At 52.3% G+C, this 24147-nt stretch overlaps 2 protein-coding genes across 3 annotated transcripts; both read right to left on the bottom strand.

Moving 5' to 3' along the window:
• Nucleotides 1–16: 16 nt before the first annotated feature.
• PLCD4 (phospholipase C delta 4) lies at nucleotides 17–9985 on the bottom strand. Its single transcript, XM_030454536.1, has 16 exons — nucleotides 9877–9985; nucleotides 6911–6963; nucleotides 6400–6558; nucleotides 5740–5968; nucleotides 5370–5499; nucleotides 4753–4984; nucleotides 4196–4397; nucleotides 3727–3871; nucleotides 3137–3289; nucleotides 2665–2805; nucleotides 2147–2303; nucleotides 1631–1747; nucleotides 1199–1377; nucleotides 920–1055; nucleotides 678–827; nucleotides 17–576 (listed from the first exon to the last, which is right to left on the bottom strand). Exons 1-16 carry the CDS (start codon nucleotides 9891–9893, stop codon nucleotides 470–472), a joined length of 2307 nt encoding a protein of 768 aa, XP_030310396.1. The 5' UTR covers nucleotides 9894–9985; the 3' UTR covers nucleotides 17–469.
• A 1045-nt stretch (nucleotides 9986–11030) lies between these two features.
• Nucleotides 11031–24012, bottom strand: CNOT9 (CCR4-NOT transcription complex subunit 9). Of its 2 annotated transcripts, none has more exons than XM_030454368.1 (8): nucleotides 23868–24012; nucleotides 19807–19986; nucleotides 18617–18732; nucleotides 17550–17659; nucleotides 16655–16764; nucleotides 15629–15727; nucleotides 13137–13228; nucleotides 11031–12468 (listed from the first exon to the last, which is right to left on the bottom strand). In XM_030454368.1, the coding sequence occupies exons 1-8, from the start codon at nucleotides 23889–23891 to the stop codon at nucleotides 12294–12296; spliced, it is 906 nt and encodes a 301-aa protein (XP_030310228.1). In that variant the 5' UTR covers nucleotides 23892–24012; the 3' UTR covers nucleotides 11031–12293. The 2 variants fall into 2 exon arrangements, with proteins under 2 accessions (XP_030310228.1, XP_030310229.1); XM_030454369.1 differs by having other exon boundaries at nucleotides 11031–12462.
• Nucleotides 24013–24147: the final 135 nt, after the last annotated feature.

Raw genomic sequence — 24147 nt, 5'->3', positions numbered from 1 at the left:
CAGATCTGAGCCTGCATGTCGCTGAACAATTTATTAAGTTGATTACAGAGAAGGGACATGTCAATGGTTAGTAACAGGTGCCAGCCAGGAGTAGTTCTGCCCAGTCCTAGGGTTTGCTTGGCTCCAGCCTCGTGCTCCTGGCCTGGGGGAAACCAGCCCCCACAGCAGAACCAGGGCTTTGTGCACCATCTCTTCCCTCTCCTTATGGCCAAGCCATGCCCGTAGGCTAGGGTGGGCTGCACCAGTGCAGACCCCACACCTGTGCATGGGAGGCAGCATTCCCAACCTGGGAAGGGGAGGTCAGTGCCTTTTCCGAGCCCCTGGAAGCCACTGCAAACAGGCATAGCAGCGATGACACACAGGGATGACACAAACAGCTCAACAAGAGGGTGATGCAGTTGGCTCTGTGGCCTCAGTTGCTTGGAGCGGGCTCTATGGCTTCTATCCGGGTCCTTCTCACCCCATGGGCTCAGTCCTGCTCAGAGCTGGGCGGCCCAGTGATGCGGATGTGGACAAAGAGCGAAGAGGGTGGCATCCTTGTTCCATCCTTGGAGAGGAGATGGATGTGGCGGTACCCTGGAGAGGGGAGCGCAAGGCTCTGGCTGACACCTGCCCTCTAGCACCCAGCTGAGCGCAGATGCCCTGAGCAACCATCACTGGGCAGCAGCCCCTCTCACCAGGTTTGATGTTGGTGAAGGGTAAGGTAAACTGGCCCACAAAGTCATTCCTGGAGGTCTTGTCATAATCTTCCACCACAAAGCGGACAAGGGCCAACTCGGGCACATGGAGCTGGAACTGGAGCGTCTCATCCCAGCGGGGGTTAAACCCTGGGAAGGGAGAGCAGGTGTTGGGAGGGCGAGGGAGGCGGGTACAGGCTCCCTGGGCACAGCAGGGTCCCTGGAACCACCGTGGGCCTCACCATTGTTCTCAATGTGCTTGGTCTCCTGGTGCACCTGGTCTGCTGGGACTCCGTGGATCTCCACACGCACGAGTGGGTCAATGATGGCTCCATCCTTGCTGTTGGCCACCTTGGGCAGCTGCTGCCCACTGATCACCTGCAGGAAGGGGCAGTGAGCCAGGGAGCAGCTGAGCTGATCTGCTGGGAGGCTGCTCATCTCTACAGTGTTCCCATCTGACTGGGACCAACCGGGACCCAGGACACTGTCACATCCCCCAGCGTCTCTCCTCAGCCCCCTACCTGAATTGTCAGGGTTGTGGGGCCAGGGCCCTCCCAGCTGTCAGGGTCACTGGGGTTGAAGAGAGTGTCCTTGTCCCTCATGAATGGCGGTTTGAGCACATAGCCACAGCGGCCATTCTGGCTGAAGAGCCCATCACACAGGTCCATCTCCATGCCAGCCGTCTGGAAGTTCAGGGCCACTGGGGGAAGGTGGTAGGGGAAGGGTTCAGGGCAGCTTAGAGACTTCTTCATAGAGGTGAGAACCAGCCTGTCCCCATGACAGGGCCACACACAGGGGGACAAGGCACCAGTATCACTGGGGTTCCCAATGGAGGACAAGAGCCTGCAGCCAGACCTGGCACCACCCAGGGGAGGAGCTGGCACCAAGGCAGGCGTTGATGGTGCCATTTGGCACAGGACCCGGCCCACAGCCCTAACACCCCCTGGCCATACCGATCTGGCACCCCGCATTCCACATCTCCTGGGGGCTGTAGTTGGAGGAATCAGTCCGCATCCCACTGGGGTAGATCCGTGTCAGCTGCCAGGCATTGTGGCGGACAAACTCATTCCCTAGGGATGGAGTGTAAGAGCCACTTGAGTGGTCATTGCTGGGCCTGCACAGCTACTCACAGCATACGCTGCCCAGCTAAACATCCATCCATCTAAACAACCATCCATCAATACATCCAGCCATGTGTTCACATACCCATCCATCCATTCTCCCGTCCACCCACCAAATCTCATCCCTCTCTCCTCCCAGGAACACAGGTATTCTGCCTTGCTTTCTGAGCAAATAAACCCCCTCTCACCCACTCAAGCCAAAATCCAGGGTAGAGCCCTGCTGGACCCCATTCTCCTGGATAGGGAGGGAACCCCAGTGCTAAGAGGCTTTAGCCCTACACCTGAGGAAGTTGCCTGTCTCTTCCACCCTGGCCCAGTCCCCCAGTGCCACTGCCCTCTCCAATTCACCTGCATCCCGAATGAGCTTCCTGGCCTTGGCTTCAGAAAGGGAGGAGATCTCAGATGGTCGGGCATGGCCCCGGGCCCCATGGAAGCCCCGGAAGGACACACTCTTGCAGTAGACGACACAGTCAGACAGTGCCTGCGCCAGGCTCTCCTTGTCCTTCTGCAAGGCAGGGTTGTGTTGGGTCCCTCCTGATGGCAACATTGTCCCCAGCACTCACCCACAATGGGGGCTGTAGAGCCCCAGGGCAGCAGAAAGCATTCAGAAAGTGCTGGGGGTTGGATGATCACCACCACAGGCAGCCTTCCTGCCAGGAACAGAGCAGGCAGGGGACACATTGCCACCACAGGGACACTGAGCAAAAAGGGGGCAGGCATGGCCAGAGGCAGACAGGGCTGTCCTCTCTGCCAGATGATGTTTCTGCAGTCTCTGCCTCTCCCCTTGGCACTAGGATGCCACCACATTCCATAGCTGTGTCCTGGGGCTCAGTGCTCACAACTGGTCCCCAGCCCAGGCTGCTCACCTTCACCCTCCGCCTCTCCTCCTCTGCCTCTGCACCATTATCATCATCAGACACATCAGGTGCCTCGTGCCCTGGCCCATCCAGCATGTCCTCCAGCCGCCCAATCTTCTTTCCTTTTAGCAGGATCTTGTGCTTCAGCTCCTGCAGGGTTGTGGATGAAGAGGTAGGCACCTTGGTGTGCCTTGGTGTGCAGGACACCATGCTGATGGGTGCTAGCACCACCAGCTCCCTTCAGCACCCAGGAGCAGATAGGGTAGGAGGGCTCTATCCTGCTGTCTGGCTCTGCAGGACACAGTGAGACAACTTTGAGGACAGCTTTGGGACCCCTTTGAATATGAGCATACAGTGTTTCTTAACTATCCCAGCAGAGCAGGATGATGCTGGGACAGGGGTGGCCTTTCCTCTGGATGGCAGAGGCACCTCCTCACCCCACTCTCAGGTAGGTTAGGAATGGCCATTGCTCTGTCCCTACCTCTGGGGATGGGAGCCGGGTGGGGACATGCCCATCAGTGGTGGTGGTGAGGAGCTGTTCCCCCAGGATGTCCTTGAGCTGCTGGGCCAGGACCTCCTGTTGCTCCATGCTGCAGTGGTTCTCCAGGGACAATATCACTGGGTAGTCTGAGGTCTGAAGAACAATGTGCACAGATGGAGACCAGTCTTCACGGGCTTGGGGAGCTCTCACAAGGGCTTTGCCCAGGTGTGAGCAGTGCCAGGATAGAGCCCATTCTGTGTCCTTGCATCCCTTCCCAGCATCCCCCAAATCCCATCTCACCTCCACAACCCCCAGGTCCCATCTCACCCCTGTATCCGCATCAGATTATGCCTGCATAATCTTATCCCTTGGCCCCTGGAACAGCACAGCATGGAGCTGTGGGTCAGCCCCCCAGTGCTGTTCCCTCAGAAGGGACACAGCCACCTTCCTCACCCACAGTGGGGTCAGACCTGCTACAGCACCAGGCATGTGATCCTCAACACCACTCCCCCTCCAGAGACTGATCACCACCCCAAAACACAGCCTCACCCCACTCCATGTCAGCCAGCACCCCAGGAAGGGTGTCCTACCTTGAAGGCATACTTCCCCAGGGTGCTCACCACCTCTCGGAAAGGGATCTTGGAGGTGAAGGTGTGGCCATGGTAAACCATGGGCTCCCCATTCGGCCCATCCCAGCAATCCACCTCCAGGCATCGGCAGCCCCTTTTCAGAGCCCTGTGGGTGGGTGGTCACCCCTGGGACCCTGTGGCCAGTCAGGCAACCAACCCCTGCCCTCCCCACTGCCTGTGGGTGTCATCCCTGCAGGGACCAGGGGACAAACACAGAATGGAGATGCTGCTGCATGCAGAGCAGAAAAGAGCTGGACTCCAGTGTCTCCAAAATGGACCTCCTTGCTGGACACCACATCACATGGCCACAGGGGTGCTGGACCATGGAGGAGGCAAAGAAGCTTCTGGATTTGCCCCATGGAACCACTCAGGGCATGGTACTGAGACAGGAGGGTGCTGGAGTGCAGCCAGGAGGGAGCAGCCTCTTTACCTGATGTAGCCCTCAATGCTGCTCTGGCCCCGGATCTGGTCCTCTATCAGGTAGGTGTTGTGAGAGGAGGAGATGAAGTAGTGGCTGAGTGGTTGGGTCATGTCCTGCCACAGTTGCCAGTGATGCGGGTTGAAGATGGAGCCCTCCGGGGAGCAGAGGTACATGAGGAACCCATCAGCACTCAGCACATGGCGAGCCCGGGCTGCAGGCAGAGGGGGAGGCTCAGAGACAGTTGGGGACCCAGCAGGGACAGGATGGGAGCAAACAGGGCCCAGTGGACACAACTACTGCCAGAGGCTGGGGCACAGGGAGAGGTGCTCCAGGGCAGAGGCTTTGGGAAATGGGCAACAGACCCCAAGGCTTACACTTCATGGCTGGTCAACCTCCTCCACCAAAATGGTCCACCAAAAAAAGGGGGAACTGCACCCAGAACACACCACCCCTGTGTGCCCACCCACAGCAGGATGGGGCTGGGATGCCCCCACAGTGGAGCTGTGAGTCTCAGCTCCTTTCTTACCTGCACACAGAGCACAGCTGATCCCTGGCCTGGCTCTCACCTGTCTCTGATGGCTCGTACTTGTCAATGAGTTCCATGGCCAGCTCCTCCGTGCCCTCATCCTCCAGCTGCTCCTGCTGCAGGAAATCCACCAGTTCCAGCAGTGTCAGCTTCTTCCCATCCTCAGAGAAGTCCTGGAATAGGCTCAGCACTTCCTCACGTTGTGTCAGGGCCTTGTAGAAAAGCACAAACTCCTCCCCTTCCAGCGTTCCTGACTCTGACTTGTCAGCAGCCTGAAAGGGACCTCACTTAGCACCCACCTGGGGCAACACAGAGTAACTCAGCCTCTCTGGGGGGCCATGGGGGCATCTGCCCACCCTCAGTGGAGGACACAGAGACTCTGTACCAGCAGCAGTGGTAGGCATCAATCAATGTGTGAAGTGATGGATGGGTGAATGGATGGATTGGTAAATGGGAGGGGTGGTTGGGCAGAGAGATGGATGGATGGGTCCATGGATGGGGAGATGGACAAACAGATGAAGGGAGATGGATGGATGGATGGATGGACAGATGGAAAGAAGTGACCACAAGTGACCTCTGCAGGGAAGTGTTGTGTAGCTTGTTCCAGGCCCTCCAGTCCCTCCCCATACCTTCCAGGTCCTCAGCTGCAATGTTTACCTGGAAGAGCCGCATGGCATGATCCTCATTCATATCCACATTCATCATTTTGAGGAGACGCTGCACCTCTTTGAAGTTCATGCGCCCATCCTTATTCTTGTCGGCTTTTTGGAACCAGTCACAAACCCATGTGCAAGAAACCAGGGCAAAGTTAAGGGAAAGGACCTTGGCTAAGACAGATGGAGCTGGGAATCATCAGAAGGACTTTTTTCCTCTTTTGGTGGGCTCTCCCTGCCCTGATGCAGATGTTCAGACTCAGAAGAATTAAGCATACACTGGAACAAGGCTGGAGATGTAGGGCCTGGGGGATGGCAGGAGATGGGAGAAGGACTGGGTGTGGAGGGCAAAGTGGTTTCCACAGGAAGGATATTGGTCTATCTTCTCCCTTTGGTCCATGCTGGTGGCCACCTCAATGAGCTGGCGCAGGCCCTGGACCCAGCACTGTGCCTCCTCCGCTGAGCCAGCAATGAGGTCCAGGTTTCCCCGGCGGCCATAGAAGACAATGGTGAAGCAGCGCTCAGGGGGGAACTCCTCAGCCAGGCTCTGTAGCACCTCTGACTGGTGCCCTTCCCGCACCGTCTCCACATCGCTGATGGAGACTGGGGCAGAGGGAGGGGAGCCCTGTCTGTGGGGGACAAGGACTGCAGGGCAGGGGGCACTGCCCACAGACATCTATCTTTCCAGCCATCCCTTCTTCTACCCACCCATCCACCCATGGAGCCAGTCAGCCAGACAGCCAGCCATTGAGCCACTCATCCATCTGCAGCTCTGTCTGCCTACTCCTCTGCTGGCATGCCAGAATTTCCACTTCTATATGTTTCAATTTCTACTTAGCCCTTGTGACCCATGGGTTCTGCTTCATGGAGTGGTTTGGGTGAGAAGAGGCCACCACAAGAACACAAACACAGAGCCTCTCCTGAGGCTCTCTTCCCCAACATCCTCTGCAAGCAGCCCAGGAGCCTCCATACATGAAGATTGCTGTTCATTCTGAACCTCTGAACCCTACTGATGCCTCCCAGCCGGTACTCACAGGCAGACTCAGTTTTGCCTGTCCTCTTGGACTGGTACCAGATGGTCATGCAATCATCTTGCAGCTTGAAGTAACGCTGCTTCTTCCAGTTCTTGGACTTGACTTTGCGCATCAGCGTCCCTTGCTGCATCTGCTCCAGCGTGTCTGTCAGCTGGATGCCTGGGGGCAGGGTGGGCTGCATCACTGAGGGCACAGGGATAAGGGCACTGTGCCCTGCCACCTTACCCCTTCCCACCCCTTGGGCCCCACACAGTCCCTTGATTTGGGAAGGAGAAGGAGGGATGAATCCCAGACAAACTCCCTTTACCTCAAGAGGGGCAGAAGGCAATTCTCCATTGATCCTTCCCACCCACCCTTGGTGCTGTGAAGCCTGAATCCCAGTGCCCAGGGATGGGGTAGGGATGCTCCAGAATTAGGAAGGTGAGCTCAACTCACGGGCCGGATTAACCTCAGCGTAAACTCGGATGGCCCAGTGCCCTGCCCCGCACCTCCCCTCCGCCAGGGCACTCACGGGAATTACACCGCAGCGATGACATGGCTCTGCCTCCTCCGCGCCGGCAGTTGCTGGAAGGGGAAGAGAGAGCGCGGCTGGGGGGAGCGGGGCCAGACCCCCCCCACTGAGCCCGGGTCTGCCCAGGTGGGCTCCACTGTGTCCGTGGATGTCCCAGCCCCTGTGCGAGTGCACCTGCGCCTTTCTCTTGCTGGGTCACTGCCTTCCTTTAAGTGTCAAGTTCACCCCGCCGTGCCCATGAAATATTCATTTGTGTTACCGGGAAGCCAGAGCTCAAAAGGTATCAGAGGAAAACAGAAACAACTTGTGAGCACAGCTGCCCAGCAGGCAGCCACCCTGGGAGCTAGGAAAAGCTGCCCTGGTGGTGCCCGAGTATTCTCGGCACCTGGGAAAACCACCCTGGAAACACCCTCCAAACCAGTAAATTTGGAAGTAGGAGAGAGCCAAGGCTCTGAGAGCAGGGAAAGGGGCGCAGAGCAGGACCCTCAGCTCCACCAGCAGGAGAACATCAGTATCCTGCAGCCGCGACTGCACTGGCAGCCGTATGGGGAACGCACTGCGGCGGGTGGGACTATAAATACAACCGGACTTACAATAAGGCTTTGATTGGGCTGTTAAGGCTTTAATTAGACTGACAAATCGCTGGATGTACCCGTCACTCAGCTGTTGGATCTGAGCCCTCAAAGAGCAGATGCCACTGCTGTAAGCTGGGATTTGGGTGCAGGAGGGGGCCTGGGGGTCTCTGGAGGCAAACGGCTCTGTGCTGGGGCAGAGGGGTGGCAGCTGTACCCCAGGCCCCTGACTCAGCTCAGGCACCAGTGGTGTGGGGCTGGGAATAGCTGGTGCCGTCAGCATGCAGGCAGCTGCCAAATCTGGCAGACAAACTCTGGCGAGCTCAGGGGCTCGATGGTGGCCGTACCCTGCTCAGTGTGGAGACGGACAGTGCAGATTCCCAGCACAGTACTGGCTGTGGCCCCACTACTGGGTGAGACACTGGGCATGGGGCTGTCAGTAGCTGTTCAGCTGTGTCCAGGGCATGTGGCGATTGCTTGTCCACATTCTTGGGGACTTACGGCTTGCTGGAGACACAGAGCAATGCCAGCAGTGCCCAGTGCCAGGGCTCTGCATTCCCAGTACCAGTTCTTCCTGCAGGGCTCAGACCACAAGGACTCACTACTAGTGCCAGCACCCACCCACATCCATAGTGTTGGGGGGCACCAATCCACCAGCCCAGGGCCCAGGGTGCCTACACCCACAAACAAAAGGGTGGCACTTTTACTTCTTTCAGCTCCTGCAGAGGGGCTGCCCTGATGCCTGCTGTCTTACAGAACCCCGTGGCCTCCCACAGCACAGTCTCATCCCTCTTATGCCCCATGGACTGCAGGGAACTAGTGGGGGGACAACTCCAGTCACCCATCTGCCTGCACCCTCCTGGCAGCACCAAGCCTGACGTGCAGGGTCACAGTGCCACCTGGCACACGCCACCCACCTGCCTCATGTCCCCTGTGCTGCACCAGTCAAGGGGGTGGAAATGGGGATATTTTGGGGAAGCCAGGGTGGAGGGAGAGGCAAAGAGGCTTCAGGAGTGGAGAGAGATGCCAGAACAGGGATGAGCTTGGTGTCACCGCTGGATCTGTTCTCTCTGCACTCCGCCACAAGAATGCAAGGAAACAGCATGCAAGGGAACTGCTTGCAGTCCCCAGGCCCATACACACACTGAGATTTTTGAGCCAAACTGATTTGCCCCGGTGCCAGCACTTACAGGCTCCTAGCATGGCCCAAGTGTGCCCAGGCCTGCCCCAGCCATGGAGCCGTGCCTTCCACACACACACACCAAAGAGGTGATGGTGCTCTTCTCAGTGATGACCAGTGATGACCAGTGGTAGGAAAAAGGGTAATGGATGCAAGTTGGAGCATAGGAGGTTCTGTGTAAACATAAGAAACAGCTTTTTCACTGTGAGGGTGATGGAACACTCGAACAGTCTGCCCAGTGAGGTCGTGGAGTCTCCTTCTCTGAAGGCATTCAAAACCCACCTGAATGCACTCCTGTGTGACCTACACTAGTTGGACTCAATGATCTCTTGATCACTCTGTGATTTCTTTGATTTCTGTGATCCCTTCCAGTGCAGGGGAGATCCTGAGAGTACAGGTGCAAGGAGGTGCAGGTGCAGGTGCAATCTGTCTGGTTTGCCCCAATGCATGAGCAGTGCTCCGTGCCCTGCACAACCTGGCCCCACACAGCCCCCCCTCACCCTCGTCTGAGTTATGGTTTCAAGGCAGAGGGATAGGAGCCAGGGCATGGAGAAACCCAAACCGAGGGCTTCCCGCAGGGCAGCTGGCTCCTCCAGGGACAGCCCCAACTTCCATTAGCACATGCTGATCCACCGCAGCTTCGGTCCTGGAGTTGATAGTCCCCAAGTGGAGCTGGAGGGCCAGGGGGTCTGAGACCTCCCCAACTGCTCCAGCGCAGAGTCCCCCGGCAAAATTAAACGCCAACGTGGGGGTGGCCGTGTCAAAGCAGGGAAAGACGTGCCCCCGGCACTCCCCCAGTCCTACTGCAGTCCCGAGTGTGCACAGTCTGCCTATGTCCGGAGGCTCTGCTCAGCCCCGCTGCCCACTGCAGCCTTCCCACTTGCCCCAGGACACGCTGCAGCGCCCAGGGATGGAGTCTTACCCACGCAGGGGCACCCGCCGGCAGCTGACGGGGACATAGGGGTCGGGAGGCTCAGACAAGTGGCTCCGAGATGGGGGCAGCACAACCCAGGGGGCGTGGGGCTCGGAGGGCAAGTGACACCTTAAAGCAGAGAAGACAAAACCACGGGCGCCTCTCCCCCAACCCCTGCAACCCCTGGGACGGCGCTGCCTGAGACCGGGAGTCCCAGCCCACCCCGACGCTCCTCTTCCTCCCCTCCACCCCGCAGGACACCCCGTTCCCCGGCGGAAGGAACCGGCGCTCAGCCCCGTACCCGCTCTCCTGTGCCATGCTCTGCCGCGCCGCTCCGCCGGTGCTCCACCGCCCGCAGCCGCACGGGGCCGGGGCTGCTCGGGGTGCCCGCCCCTCGGTATCGGCAGGGAGGTGAGCCCGCCCCCGGCCCCCCGCCCCGCCGGGAGCCCCCGGCCCCCGCACGCCCCGCAGCCGCTGCTTTTGCTTCTCAAGGTCGCCTTGGATTAAGGTCACGCCGCTACGGAGGGAGAAGGGAGGAGGGGAGGGGTGAGGCGGTGGCGGGGCAGGAGCACCCTTCAGTGCCCTCCGTTTGGGACTGAGCCCCTATTCTCACCCTCTGGCACACCCTGTCCTGCCCTGAAGCTGTCTGCACTCAGCACAGCCTGAGCTCCTCCACGATGGGGCACACAGAGGATCCCTTCCCGAGACACGAGCACTCTCAAGGCCAGGAACCCTCCAGCTGGGAGAGGGGCAAGACACAAAGGAGAACAGGGTTTGCGCAACGTGACCTAGTGCAAGGCGCAAGTTGGAACTTGATGATTATTAAGGTCCTTTCCAGACCAAACCATTCTGTGATTCTATGATCCTGGGGCAAAAGGCCTACGGGGATCCAAACTGGTGCACAGATGTACTGCTCCGACAGACCTGGACCCCGGGGGAAGGTGGCAACGCTCCCAGTTGCACTACAGGAAGGCAGCAAGTGCTGCTCTTAAACGGAGCCTGCAGGACCGAGAGCTCGCTACCCACCTGCAAAGCAAGTCAGAGCAACAACTCTCCAAACCCCCTCAGCTTTACCTGCTCCAGGAGAGACTAGGTGCCCCAGGGATGCAGCCTCTTCCCGCTGAGAAAGGCCACGAAGTGTCTCCAGCTCACCCGCCCACGCTTGCACAGCTCCCCAGTCCTCCCGCCTGCAGTAAATCCCCTCCTCACCCCTTGCCCTCCCCATGAGACCAGACCGGGAGCAATCTGTGCTGACTGGGGTTTTATTATTTATTAATACGAACTTACAAAAAACCAAACCAACAAACAGAAGCATTTTCACACCCCAAGGTCAGGGGAGAGAAAAGAAGGTAATGGTTATAAAACGAGACCCCCAGGAGCAAGGAAGAGGCTGTGCTCTGCCCTTCTTAGGAAAGGCTGCGAGGGGAGGAGGGAAGGGAGAGATGGGATTTAAGACACTGTTGGCACAACACTGCAGATGATCAGCATAATGGTCTACTCGAGGAGGGGTTTGAAATCGAGTAGCTGCTCAGGCTTGCCTGCAGCCAAGAGCAGGCAGTGCAGGCTCCACTGCAGCAGAGCCCGGGAGCTCCTGGGAGGTTTCCGAGCACCCCCCCGGCAGCCGCACTAACGCCTCGGCGCAGGGAAGGCAGGTAAGCGGCTGCCGGTCCAATTTAATTGCGGTGTGGCTGAGGCAGACGCCAAGGCAGGTTTGAAAGCTGAAATGGATGCACTGGGCTGGCAGAGATGAGCTGGAGGAGGGGGGTAAGGGAGGGGGGCCAGGACTGAGAGGCGCCTGGCAGGCAGCAGCAGGCAGAGAAGCCAGCATACCTGGAGCCTGCAGGGGACCGTCGGCCGGTGACCTGCCCAGCACTACAGGGCAGGTCCCCCTAACGCTCCAATTGACCAGCTGGGCTAGAGCTGCGCTGGATGGGAGGCCAGCACACAATCAGCCCCGGGCTGCAGGTTAGCTGCAGGAGTGCACTATTTACAGCACAAGAGCCACAGTCCTGCTGTCTTCTCCTCCCCCAGAGCCCTGGGAAGCAAATTTATGACGTGTGGATTAATCTCCAGTAATCCACTCCCCCTCTTGGGGCAAGAACCTGTGTGGCACAGCTCCAGCCCCAGCCTCCATACCAAAGCAAAGGGAGAAGCTTGATACACCATCCAAATGCAAAGCTAGAAGCAAGGATGTGCTAGCAGGGAAAAAACTGTCCCCAGGCTACCTGCTGCTGAGTAGCAGTTTTAACAGGGGATAAAACAACTGGATCGGCTTTTATTTAGCTCATTCATCTAACCGACATGTAAACAAGAAGTGACAAGGAACTGGAGGGGACGTGGTGTGCACACCTTGTGTCACATACCACTTGGGTAGAGGCTGAGCTAGCTGGAAGACATCAGCACTAGCTCCTGCTTGGTGGGGCGGGGGAGATGCCAGCCAAGCCTTCTGGAGAGACAGGGATCTTTACAGATTGTTTTTATTGGTTTTATTTTGGTTTGGGTTGTTTTTTTTTTTTAAGCTGTAGAATCAGCATTTGCTGGTGTGGCGGTCCCTGGAGGCACGCTGCACTGCTACAGAGCAGCCCTTTGGCTGGGTGGGATGGTCTGACAGGCAGGCAGCCAGCTGGCACACCCAGTATGTTGCAGAAGAGGTCACCTGTTCCTGGTTCTATGTAAACCTGAGCTGTTTCTTCCCTGGTCCCCCACCTCCCCCAGCAGTCATTGCGGAGGAAGAGGGATGCCCCGTGGGTCAGTGACTTGACCCTCTTGCAGGTTCTTGACAAGCTGAGCCAGCCAGCGCTTTGTGGTGGTGTCATCCTTCAGGACCTGGGCGAAGGTGGTGTCTTTCAGTTGGTCAGGAAGGCACTGCCTGAGAGCTTCACGTGCCCTACATCAAGAGACAAGAAACGGGGCCCAACAAATAAACTCACAGGAGCAAGAGGGGAGCAAACCACACTGGGGACACAGTACTGCTTTGTCTGGGGGTCTACCTGGCAGGGTCAGTCAAGGAAAGCACTGAGCAGCAGTAGCACAGCTCAGGCAGCCAGCACAGTTCCCATCCCTCACATTAGACCCCACCAAGCCAAACCCTGTGCCCGTCAGTCAAGAGCACTGCAATACCAGGAGAGGCTGAGACAACAAATGCATACCCAGCAGCTTTGGGCAGCACTGCTGATCAGCATGAAATCAGTCTGCATTCCCTCAACCGAGTGTCATCTATTGGTTTCTACTGCTAACAGCCCACAGGATGCAGAAGAGGGAGAGCAAAGTATACCTTCCACCTCAGCCCCTTCCTCATACCTAGTTCAAGCTACATTTGAGCTTTAGCAGCCATAACCTGAACAGCTTGAACAGCACAAAACCCAGTCACTTTGTTTCTCTCCCGTGTACCATAAAAGCTCCTGGGATTAGCAATAAAATACAAACAACCCATTCTCCACATTGAGCTAAGGCTGACATAAAGACACACAAGAAACCTTGGCTCTCCCCAGGTGGGCAGCGTGAAGAACTAAGTTTCCAAAGGAGCTGGAAAAGCCCTGCCCGAACACCTAAAATGTTTACCTGGGGTTATCGGAAAGGCGAAGGTAGCAGCGGACGACGTGCTTCAGTAGGCGTGCTGATGGCTCCTTGGAGAGCTGCAGGACCATTTTACCCTGTTTGACAGAGGCCAGTGCCACCAGTTAAAGTCTTTGTAAGAACAGCTTCACTTACAGAAGAGACTGGGAAAGACCACTAAGTCACACCCTCTGGCTTCCCATGCATCACAGATACCCCTGCATGAAGCCTGGTGCTCTGTTTGCGAAGATGTCTTTCAGAAGAGCAGATAGCCACAACCCGGAAAGGATTCTCCCAGCAGCTTGAGAAAAGGTTGTCTCATCTGCTTGGTTTTTACCTCCCCAGGACTGCTTAGTGGACCAGTTCTCAGCTAGATGAAAGAGAACCTGAGGTTTCCTCCTCATGAGGGAAGGTGAACAGAGCCCAAAAGTTTTGATAGGCTCAGGCTGACTCACCCCATGAGGTGTGTTCCAGAGCTCAGCAACACTCCCTGTTCTCATCTGCGCTGCCTCCATGTCAACACCCTTTTAAAATGTCAACAATATCCTAGGGAGCCATACCGAAGGACTGGGCTCTCCCACACCACATACACTAAGATCCAGAATTGGTCTTACCACGTACCCAGGAGCTTTCCTTCTGCTGCATCCACAATTAAGCCATGTCTGCGAAGGAAAACCAGGGCAGATCTCCCTGGCCCAGCTTTCATTTCTCACACTCTGCAGGACACTGCACATGGTGGCACCTTTGAATGCACCCAGTGAACAGTGTGGGTGCCTTCACACACCTGCTTTGGAAGAGTTTAACAGTCTGCTTCCTCATATTTAGAAGTCAATAAGATCTGCCCAACAAGCTGTTGGGGTTTTTTTCTCCTTTAAAACTACATTGGTTAGCACCAACCATTTTCCTCATTAGCTGAATTCACCTGTATTTGGATATTCAGGCAGTGAGCAATTAGCAAGCCACCCTCATCTGCCCTTCTGCAAGCTTCCTGTTCTCAGCAGTTCCCCAGGAGACCAGTATTTCTTCAAAATAAAGAACAAGTCAGAGAGCTCCTAAGACAGATTCTGGATGGGAAATACTAACTTGTTCTTTTAAAAGCATCTAATACTTGTGTAATACAGGTGTACACAATCCTGATTTTTCAATTAAAGAACAGAAACATTTATAAACATCATCTTTCTCTGTAGCCCTATGGACTACTAATCATGTTGGTGCTTCAGCCAGTGGTGAGATTATACCACAGCTGGGATTTCTGCTATGCTAACACAGCAGCTTTACACGCCCATATCCATTTGCGTTCACACTCTTCTGAGCCACAGATTCTTAGCCTCCTTCCCTTCCCTACCCGAGGGTTTCTAATTGTGTCCTTTGCTTTGCCCATAAGCCAGATGTACTTTTTATGAAAGCTGATCCTTTTCTTGAAGAAAAAAATCATGTTGCATTAGATATTACAGACATCGACTCACAACAGTTCATATTTTGCTGTTTGTGGGTGAATGAGGAGGTAACGTTTTTTTATATATGGGGAAAAAAACCCACAAATATTCCCAATGAAAGCATCAACATTTAGGCACAGAACAAGCACTGCAAAGAGCTTAACTTAATCCTGCATTTTCTTCTCCTGAGACTGCTCTTTAAAAAGCAACCAACCAACTAAACACAAAAGCAGGACAACAGCTATTCTAGGGCAAGCTTGATGATAATAAAGCTTAAGTTGGGGCTATTACTCCTGAGATGAACAAACTATGAGTATTTCTCTGTCACAGAGGACTGGGTATGGACAAAAATTGCCTGCCCTCTCTGTGTTCCAATACAAGAACTAGAATCATAAGCAGCAGCTAGTAGGAGTCAGGTTCAAAGAGGTAAAAAAGGAGGTTGACCTTCCAGGCAGCAAACAGGAAACCCGTGAAACTCGTTAAATGACACTGTGGACCCAAAAAGTTTCCATGGGAACAAGGGGAGAACAGGACAAACACCGAGCTTCTACTGCATAGAAAACTCACAACTGACCCTAGAAATGCAGTGCTGAAGATAGGTGGCAGTTACAAGACTCCTGCAAGGGCAAGCATATAGTATGTTTGCCATATATTATGCTACTTCTAGAACTTCGATCTACCTGCTGCTTTTTCAACCTGTTGTGGGAGACAGAGCTGGGAAACAGATCCGTGGCCTGAGCCGTGAGATCGTTCTTACCTAAAATTAAATCAATTCACATCCTACCAGCAACACTGGAAACTCTTTTTCTTCTCTGGAGTTGTTTACTTGGTTTACCTTGGGATCTTAGTATATAACAATTAATATGTGTTCTCTTGACAGGCAAACCAGAAATGCACATGGAAGCAGAGAGCTACACTGTCATGAGCAATAAGCCCAAGACAGGTCTGCCTCCCTCGTCCTGTGCTCCAGCCAGAGTACTAGAGTAGCTGCCAAAGAAGCTGGCTGCTAGAGCATATTTTTTTTCTTTTTTCTTTTAAAAGAGAGGAAACAAATAATCTTACCAGTATCATGGCAACATGGGAAAACCTCTCGTAAGTCTGACAGATATATGCAAGCCCTGTGTCATCCAGAAGGATTTTCTGAAGAATAAACGTAGCAACCTAGAATGAGGAGAAAGCAGAAATAAAGGGTATAAACAACTTATCTCTCCTGAAAAAGGACAGCCTTTGTGCTGCCTTCTTTTCAAGGCAGTCTCAGAGTTGAAAGGCCTTTCAGCAGGCAGTAAATGCTTTACTCAGTAAAAGTTTAAAGCCAAAAGAAAATGCAGGACACTACACAATGCTTGGCATCTGGCTAAAGCAATGGACACAAAACTGTGTGTACAAGATGACTGGATGCAGGTTGCATAAGACAGCAACTGTCGGTGGGCTGCTCAGGACAGCCTCAGGATTACAGCCACACTACTGTTGTCACAGAACAAGAAGCAGGAGAAGGATGTGTCCCTTGGCCCTGCCATAGAGATGGCAAGCTGAATTCAGTTTTCATCTTCAGTATTATAGATTCACAACAAGACAAGTGGCTTTCTGGAAGAACCTCAGCCAGCTGTGTCAGCAGGTTTCACCAGAGAAACACACAAAGACTAAGACCTGTGGCCAGCCCACCACAGTCATCAGCTCACAGATGCAAGCTTAGGGGGAAACAGAGTCCGTCATCAGAAGAAACAATGAAACTGATCCACTGCAGTGAACATTCCCATAACCATCCACCACCCAATCTCTACGCTGCATAGCTGCAGCATTTGTTCTCTCAGGCCAAGGAAAGTTGTTCCAGCTCAGCTCGGAAGTTACTCTGTACAGCTGCAGAGGGAAAGGATATTGAGAACAGCAAGATCTTTTCCAGTAAAACTACCAAGATCAAGAACTTCAGCTTAGTTTGGTGCTTTTGGTTTATTTTTTTTTTAAGAAGTAAAAACTCCACTCAGAGTTGCCCCAGCATATGCAACAGGACACAAGCCAACTCTGCAGGCTACTGGATGCCTGGTCAGTCAGAGATAAACAAGTCTTAATTAAGACAAAAATAACAGATACCGTTTTGGAGAGTTCACTGCCAGACTCCATAATGCGTAAGCACAGAGGGATAATTTCTGTCGTCAATAAGAAATTTATCACTTCTTGCTCATCAGTTTTCACCAAGGCCCCTTGAAAGAAAAAAAAAATAAAATCAAGAAATCACAAATTGTTTCAAAAAAGCCCTTACCTTTCACAGAGGACCTGGGCTCCTCCCCAGGAATCATTAAGTCTGAATGGCAGGCAAAGCAACTGTCATCCTGAGTATGTTGCAGCCCATGGCTAGAGAAGAAATCATTTTGGCAGCATAAAAGTAGTGAAGCTGAGTTTGGGAGTTGTTTGTTTTTCAGAAAGGGGATGCATTCTTGGCTCTCCCTCAGTGGTGCCACAAGCACAAGAGGACTTGCCACCCACAGCAAGCTCTGGGAGAAATAAATGCATTTTAAGACCCTCTTATTTTATGCATTAGAGAGAAATTTTTTAGGCAGAAAGAAGAAGAAAAAAATCAACCAAAAAAACCCCCAAACAGGATAAACAGGATAAGGGGAAGACATGGCAAATACACCTGAGACAATGATAAAAATCAAAGACTGCCCACTCTGTACCCACCTTTCTCAGTGTCTAGCTGGCTGGGGGTGAAGTCACAACAAGCCTGCAGGTGGTGCTTGTACTCACAGGAAACATTTTTAGCAATGCACCCAGATATCAGGATTTTCTTTATTAGTGAGAAGCCCAATTCCTACACACTAAGAGGAACCTGCCTCCACAACTGACAGAAAGGGAGCAGCTCCTCTTGTTAATACTACAGAACTCAGAAAAGACCTTGCTTTTGGTCACGCAGGTCTCTATACCCACAGCATGAACTGCATTCAACTTGGTAAGAAACCTGAATTCCAGCATTAAACTGGCTGCTTACCAATCACTCCAAGGCTTGTGAGCCGCAGGTACTCGAATGGACGCGTCTTGCTAACTGTGTGCAAGAAGGGGTACAGGAAGAGAGGGATATGAGCTGCCAGAAAAGCTGACCTGCAGGAAAGGGAGAACATCCAACATGAGAGACAAGGAATTAAAAAAGCGAGCACACAATCCAGCGTTACCATGCAAAGCTCAGACTATCCCTGACAGATGCCACTGCTGTTTCTCAGCAGAGGGTAACAGTTTGTTCTCTGGTGGAAATGTACGAAGTAAATTCTGCACTACGCGCAGCACTAACACCTAAATTGTCAGGTGCCTGTAGCACTCTCTTGCACAGACACCCAAATCCTTCCTCAGTTCCCAGTTTTCAAACTTTAAATGTAGAGGTGTGCAAGATCCTGTTTTTCTGGATACCACCTCACAGAGGGTAGCTGTAACACTACTTTGCTACAGGTGACAAACAGCTTCAGCTATGAGCACTTTCTTCTCAGCAGGAACAGAAGTATGAGATCATGAACCCCTGGGTAGCTTTTTTTCTGAGTTTTAGTGACTGATTTTGACTAAACCAACATCATCTTTTCCCTTGCTGACATGGACTGGAGTCAGACTGAGAAACCCTGAAGTGAGGCTGAGGACTCCAGACATGGCTCCTGTTATTGGTTCCTGGCCACACACTGTCTCTGGGAAGGACAGTCCTGCTTATTCCACCCTCTGGACAGCTGGTTAAATAACTGTAAGCTCATTAAAGCAAGGGTCCTGCACACAGCAGTCAGCACCCTTACTGCTGGCTGAGGTCCCAGGAGCTGCCACAACTCAATGCTGTGAGAATTTGCAAGATCTCAGGATGATCCAGGGAATTCAATGGATTTGGGACGACCATAAAGCTGTTGTGCTGATAATCCATGCAAAGGAGTAAAAGGAGCAGGCAGCTGTCTATCTTCCAGTTCTGCCCTCTGTTCCACTTCTCTTGGTAGAAAACACAAAAGATAGGAGCTTACATCCTTCTGGAGTCAAACCAAGCTGTCAACACCAACACCTCAGAAGACTCACACACTTGGAAACACTTACCTTGTCTCAGGATGTGATGCAACACACTGTAGTAGAGCTAAAGCATTGCAGACTCTGTTGGACTGATGGGCTGTCAAAGTTGGAGGGTTGATTGATGGATAAATATTTACAATTTCCTAAAAATCAACAAAGAAATTTAATAAAGAAAAACATCAGAGAGCTGCACCAAAGCACTTTCCCAGCAAGGAACTCTGGTGACACGCAATGACAGTCTGTTTTCACCAGGCATCACGTTGAAGTTATACAGCAGCCACCACACTGACAATGCAAGGGTCAGTGTCAATTTGACAAGGAGTCACAGGAATGCATTACAGCTTTATTTTCAGTTAAAAAAGGGTTCATTTAGTTTCCTGGCTCTTCACTAGTTTAGGGACTGCTTTGTTTTGAACTTCCCGATCAAAGAGGAGGAGTGCTGTTCCTGTGCCTAGAGGCAGAGCACACCCACTCTATTCATACTGTAGCTGCTGGTACTCTAACTCAAAGCAGGGGAGGCAGCTGAGGGGGAGAAATCCAATTCAGAAATCTGCCTGCTTCCAACTATAGTTCCCTTCTAACTTTCTTTACTCATTTCAGGGACATCCTGATAACAGTTTGACATTGCCAATCCTGCACTCTTTCCTTTCCTTCTTCCAAAGGAATGACTAGCTGAGAGAGAGCCAGTCATCAGCTGTTGTTTGCTCAGATAAGCTGAGCCGCTTGGTTTCACATGACATGCAGGTACGTTGCCTTGTCAGGATTTCTGGAGAAGCCAGAAGCATTCCCATGCTGCCCTGCTAGCAAGCTCCCTGCAGGGGCCACCTTCTGACCTGAAGTGCTCAAACTAATACAAAACAAATCAAACCAGAGATCTTAGGAGTAAGACTGTTGTGCCTCTCCTATGACACTGTATGAAAATAAGCAGCACATGATCTACAGGGAGCTCATACACCCAAGATTTTGCCTGCTCCCCTTCTAACTATGTAAGCTGTCTAATCAGAGACCTTACAGTCTCTGCATACATCACCTTGCTAACAATGATTAATGGCAAATGAGTTTCTCACATCTGCTCACCACACTACATAATCCAACATACTCCCATCAAAAGCTATAAGGGACTCCACCAGTGTCTCCCCAGACCTGCACTGTAGATGGACACACAATGTGCTGCTGGTGCTGCACCATGGGATAAAGACACCACTGGTCCTGCTCACCTGAAGGAGCGCTGCGATTGTGCCAAACGAATGCCACAGCATCGGGGCAAGGTCAGGCACAGACTCGCGCTTCTTGCTCAGCTCCAGCAGCGCATTCTCCCGTGTCTCCGGGCTGGACAGCTCATTGATCCACTGGTAGATCTTTTCGCGGTCAACCTGAGCCAGTGCTGTTGGCACAGGCTGGGAGGGAGACAAGAAAACTTCAGTCCAAGCATTTCACCCAAGTCCCTTCCAGACCTTTCCCACAACCTGGCAGAAAAGCAAAAAAGTGCTCAAGAAACTCCCAGTGGGGGGAGAGAGGAACTAAAGCTGCATTAAGATGTTCTGGGTATGAATCCCTTCCTTAGATTTGTCTTCTTATTTCACCTATTTGTAACACAAAGATTTTACTTTCTGGCCTGACTCATTACGACAGACTTTCTAAATCCGCTCGTTAGGTAGCACCTTGCAACTTCACTCAGCAATAAAACAGAGCCATGCTGCTGCCTGCCTGTGCCAGCAGAGCTCCTGGGGAGGTCACGCATACTTCAGCCAGCTATAATATGCTCAATCTGCATTTAGCACGCATTCATTTCATGCTTCAAGTGCAAGCTTCCACAAACTCAAAGTAAGTCAGACGCTACCTTTTTCGCTCCAAATACATCCATGACATTGGAACCTGCCAATGGGATTTACACAATGTACATGAGAAAAATATTTATACAAACACTAGAAAAATTCTCACTACTCCAACATCAGTATGACACCATCCACAGCCAGTAACACCTGCTGTTAGAGACATCTCATATTCATAGCATCTATCTAGTTTACATGCATGCTGCTAAAAGGAAGGTTCTCAAAACTGATTTTGTGCAAAAATTCCTGTTCACAACAAACCTGGAGAAAGGTATTCACAGTCAAGACACATTTTCTACTACTAATGAGATACGCAGATTTCTCTTCCACCTTTCTTGGAACAACAGAGAAAGAACAGTATCAAGGGTAAGTTTGCAAGAAGGAAAAAAAAAAAAAAAAAAAAAAAAAAGAGAGGGCTGGGAAGGAAAGAAAGCAAGATATGGAATTGCAGCATTGTTTCTGTAGAGAGGGGAAGGCCCAAGTGTTTCAGTTCAAGTTTGTTTCATACCTCTGCTGGCACAAGCAGCACTGTAGGTGCAAACAAGTACTCCGCACACTTCCTAAGTCGACAGTTTGGTAATTATGAATCAAAATTTGAAGACAAACATTACCATTAAAAACCCTGGGGTTTCCAAAATCCAGTTCAGAATTCAAACATTCTGCTGCACTGCTTACTATTCAGGTAAAACAGAGCTTGAATTGAAAGTGGTTGGTATCAAACCCGAAACCAAGTGGTAGGGGTGAGGGGCAGACTCCCAGAACTGCAGGAGGGATGAAGGGAGACTTCTTAACCCTTGGCAGACACCTCCAATACTTTCTGTCTCAATTTCTGCAAGGGTTTCCCTCCTCTGTTCATCCACATATTATACCTATGGTAACGTCCATAAAGATTCTGACCCAGCTGTGGGATTTCTCTCTCCCCCAGCCACTTCCATCATATTATTTAACTTAAATGTTTATACATAAGCCAATGTGCAGTTATCAATCTCTATACTCAAATAGAGGGCTCAAATACTTTTTTAACCCTTAATTTTTTCTCCTATATTCTTTTTTCTCATCTTTATGTTTTTTTTTTATCCCAGAACCTCACACAAAATTAGTAATCCTGACAAATTTATTGTGCTCTCACGGCTGGGGAGTGCAATTCCAACAGAGCTCAGAGAGCGAGAATGAGCAGAGCTCATTTGTTTTTATTTAGGAAGGTAAAGTGACAAGCAATGCAGCCATAATGTTATAATTGTGTTATCTAAAGCTTCTGTTTTTCTAGACTCACTGAAAGTTTCAGTTCCTGTAAGCTTAAATACATCAACCCTTTAAAAGCATAAGGATGTGCTTCTGATCCCTGGAGAACATTAAATATATTTTACACGCAATTAAGTTTATGATGTCCAATATTTGTCTTAGCCAGAACCCACTGCTTTTCACAGGATCTGCTTTTCACAGTTGCTCCTCTCAGGTTAAGACATACTGGTTCCTAATTTCTTACTTTATTGTTGCTCCTCCCTCTACAACCTGAAATTCTGGGGAACCCTGAGGGCTACACACAAACCCTCCAAGCTCCGAGACAGGACACTGCCAGGCGGACTTCCTTTTGCACACAGGGAGAGCAAAAGTTACCAACAGTATCTCAAGACTGCACAAACTAGCCACCTCTGCCTCATGGAAGAGCTTGTAACACCTTCTTCAAGAGAAACAGCATTACCTCAAACATCCATGCCTGACTGCATCTGTAACAATCACAAAATGAAATGGACTTAGGCAACTGGCTTTCTCTTGATAACTGAGCAACTCCAGCTAAGGCTCACTGGGAAAAGTGCTGGTCAACAAAAGCTGAATAGTGACTAACTGGAGACATGTGCTTTTTAAAATATTTTGATAGATCAAGAACTAAAAAAATACCCAAATTAACTTTAAACTCTGATAGTAGTGCATTAGCTGGTCTGAGCTGGACTTTTAATCACTAACTGCTAATTACAGCTACATTTACTGGCTTTAGCCTGTTCTGGATCCTCTAGCACATTGTGCTGTCTTCAGGTCTGATGTCCAAGTGTCAGCTGTGTCATTAGCTTCACTGTGTAAAGCCCAATGCTGTGGCTTACCACATCTTTATCATGAGAGTGTTCACAAAATCCAAAGGGATTCCTGAGCCAATCTGTGACCTGGCTAGGAGGTAATTTTGTTTATTGCTGCTCCCAAGCACATCTCCAGAACCAACACCTATCCTTTCCTGTCAACTTTATTCCAACTGACTGTGGTAGAAAAAAATTCAACACAGAACTACCAGATGGCATGAATTATGTAGAAATTAAATATACATTCAAATGAGACCCAGAATAAGGCAGGGGCTTATTTTAAAGTATATTTAATTTATACCTAAATGATAAAGTTCAGTTATATGCCTAAAACCTAAAATGACCTAAAAGTCATTGCCAGAATCATCAAGTGACAAGTACTTAAAGTGTGAAGTCTTAAAAAAGTTATCTCAGCTCCTGCTTATGAGTATTTTACTTACTCTTGCTTGCTCGTGAGTCCGAGCCAGTCTTGAGCTACGCTCATCTGAAAAGAGCTCTACCTGCTGGTCTTGCAATACACTTCGCAAACCCAACACAGAGCGGAGAGTCAATCCAACTTTAGGCAGCCTCATACACACACAAGGAACATGCATTTGGAGAAGTGAAAACCGAAAAACAAACCTGCTCAGATGGTAGATAAGACACAACAAGCACGTTGTTCAAACTGGGCTCTCATTTTTCAACGCAACCAGCAGGCTGGTTTCCACTCCCACCAGCCTGCACATCAGGCACCCATCCCGCCCCAGCAGCAGCTTCCCGAGGGGCCGGAGGGCAAGCACCAACTACGGATAGCACGGCAAGGTACGGAGGAGGAAAGGGGAAGAAGGAACAGGCAGACACCGTGCCTTTCCCGCCGCCCTATAGAACACTGTGGTCTCTCCTCTCTGCCTCTGCAGTCAAGGCCAAAAGTCAAAGACTTCCCCAGAGGCCACAATGGGTGGCTGGGCATGCAGGAGGCGTCCAGGCGCAGTGAGGGAGGAGGGAAACCTCTACATGATGCAGGTCGGGCGGAGAGAGGGCAGCCGGGGCAGGCAGCAAGGAAGCCCTCCCGGCCCTGGGGGAGCTACCCCGACCCCGCAGGTGGCGGAGCAAGGCGGGGCCGCCTCGGGGAGGCCTGAGGAGCGCCCAAGGCAGCAGCTGCACCTCGTTCAGCGCCTCCCCGCTACCAAAAGGATCGCGCCGCCCCTCCGCCAGCCACCAGAGCGCCGAGAGAAAGGAGCTGACAGGGGCTCAGAGCCTTCCCGCCGCGGGCAGCCGAGGGAAAATGTCCCCTCGCAGCTACGAGGGCGGCCTGCGCAACGGGCTCGGGGTCCCGTCCCCAACCCCGTCTCCGTCCCCGTCCCCCTCCCCAGCCCCAGCGCCGCCGCGCCTCACCGCAGCCGTGGCTAAGCTGTGCATGGTGCGACCAGTGCTGGTGCTGCCGCCGGGCCGGGCTCAGGAGGCCGCTGCTGCCGCCATGGGCTCGATCCCACCCCGTCCCCTCAGGAACCGCGGGTGATGCTGGGAGGGGGCGGGACCAAGGGGTGAAAGCTCTGCGCATGCGCACGGCCGCCGGCGAAGCAGGGTAGGGGGGGCGGGGTCGGGTTCGGCGCACGCGCACCAGCTGGGTTGGGCGCTCGCGGGGCGCGCCGGGAAGGGCGCCGCCGCCTCGCTG

The sequence above is a fragment of the Calypte anna genome, chromosome 7 (assembly GCF_003957555.1).
Source record: "Calypte anna isolate BGI_N300 chromosome 7, bCalAnn1_v1.p, whole genome shotgun sequence".
In the NCBI taxonomy this organism is placed as follows: Eukaryota; Metazoa; Chordata; class Aves; order Apodiformes; family Trochilidae; genus Calypte; species Calypte anna.
Note: the sequence above shows the minus strand (reverse complement) of the source record. Positions and strands in the feature narration are given on the sequence as shown.

Bases quoted from the DNA above. Each gene is read 5' to 3' on its own strand.
- PLCD4 (XM_030454536.1), bottom strand. The intron at 6,559-6,910 runs GTGAGTGCCCTG...CCCTGCCCCCAG, and splicing joins ATCGCTGCGGTGTAATTCCC to GCATCCAGCTGACAGACACG. The intron at 5,969-6,399 runs GTGAGTACCGGC...CCTCTGCCCCAG, and splicing joins AGGCAAAACTGAGTCTGCCT to TCTCCATCAGCGATGTGGAG.
- CNOT9 (XM_030454368.1), bottom strand. From the start codon at position 23,891: ATGCACAGCTTAGCCACGGCTGCG. The intron at 18,733-19,806 runs GTGAGCAGGACC...GTTGATTTTTAG, and splicing joins CAATCGCAGCGCTCCTTCAG to GAAATTGTAAATATTTATCC. The intron at 15,728-16,654 runs GTATCTGTTATT...TCCTCATTCTAG, and splicing joins GCAGTGAACTCTCCAAAACG to GTTGCTACGTTTATTCTTCA.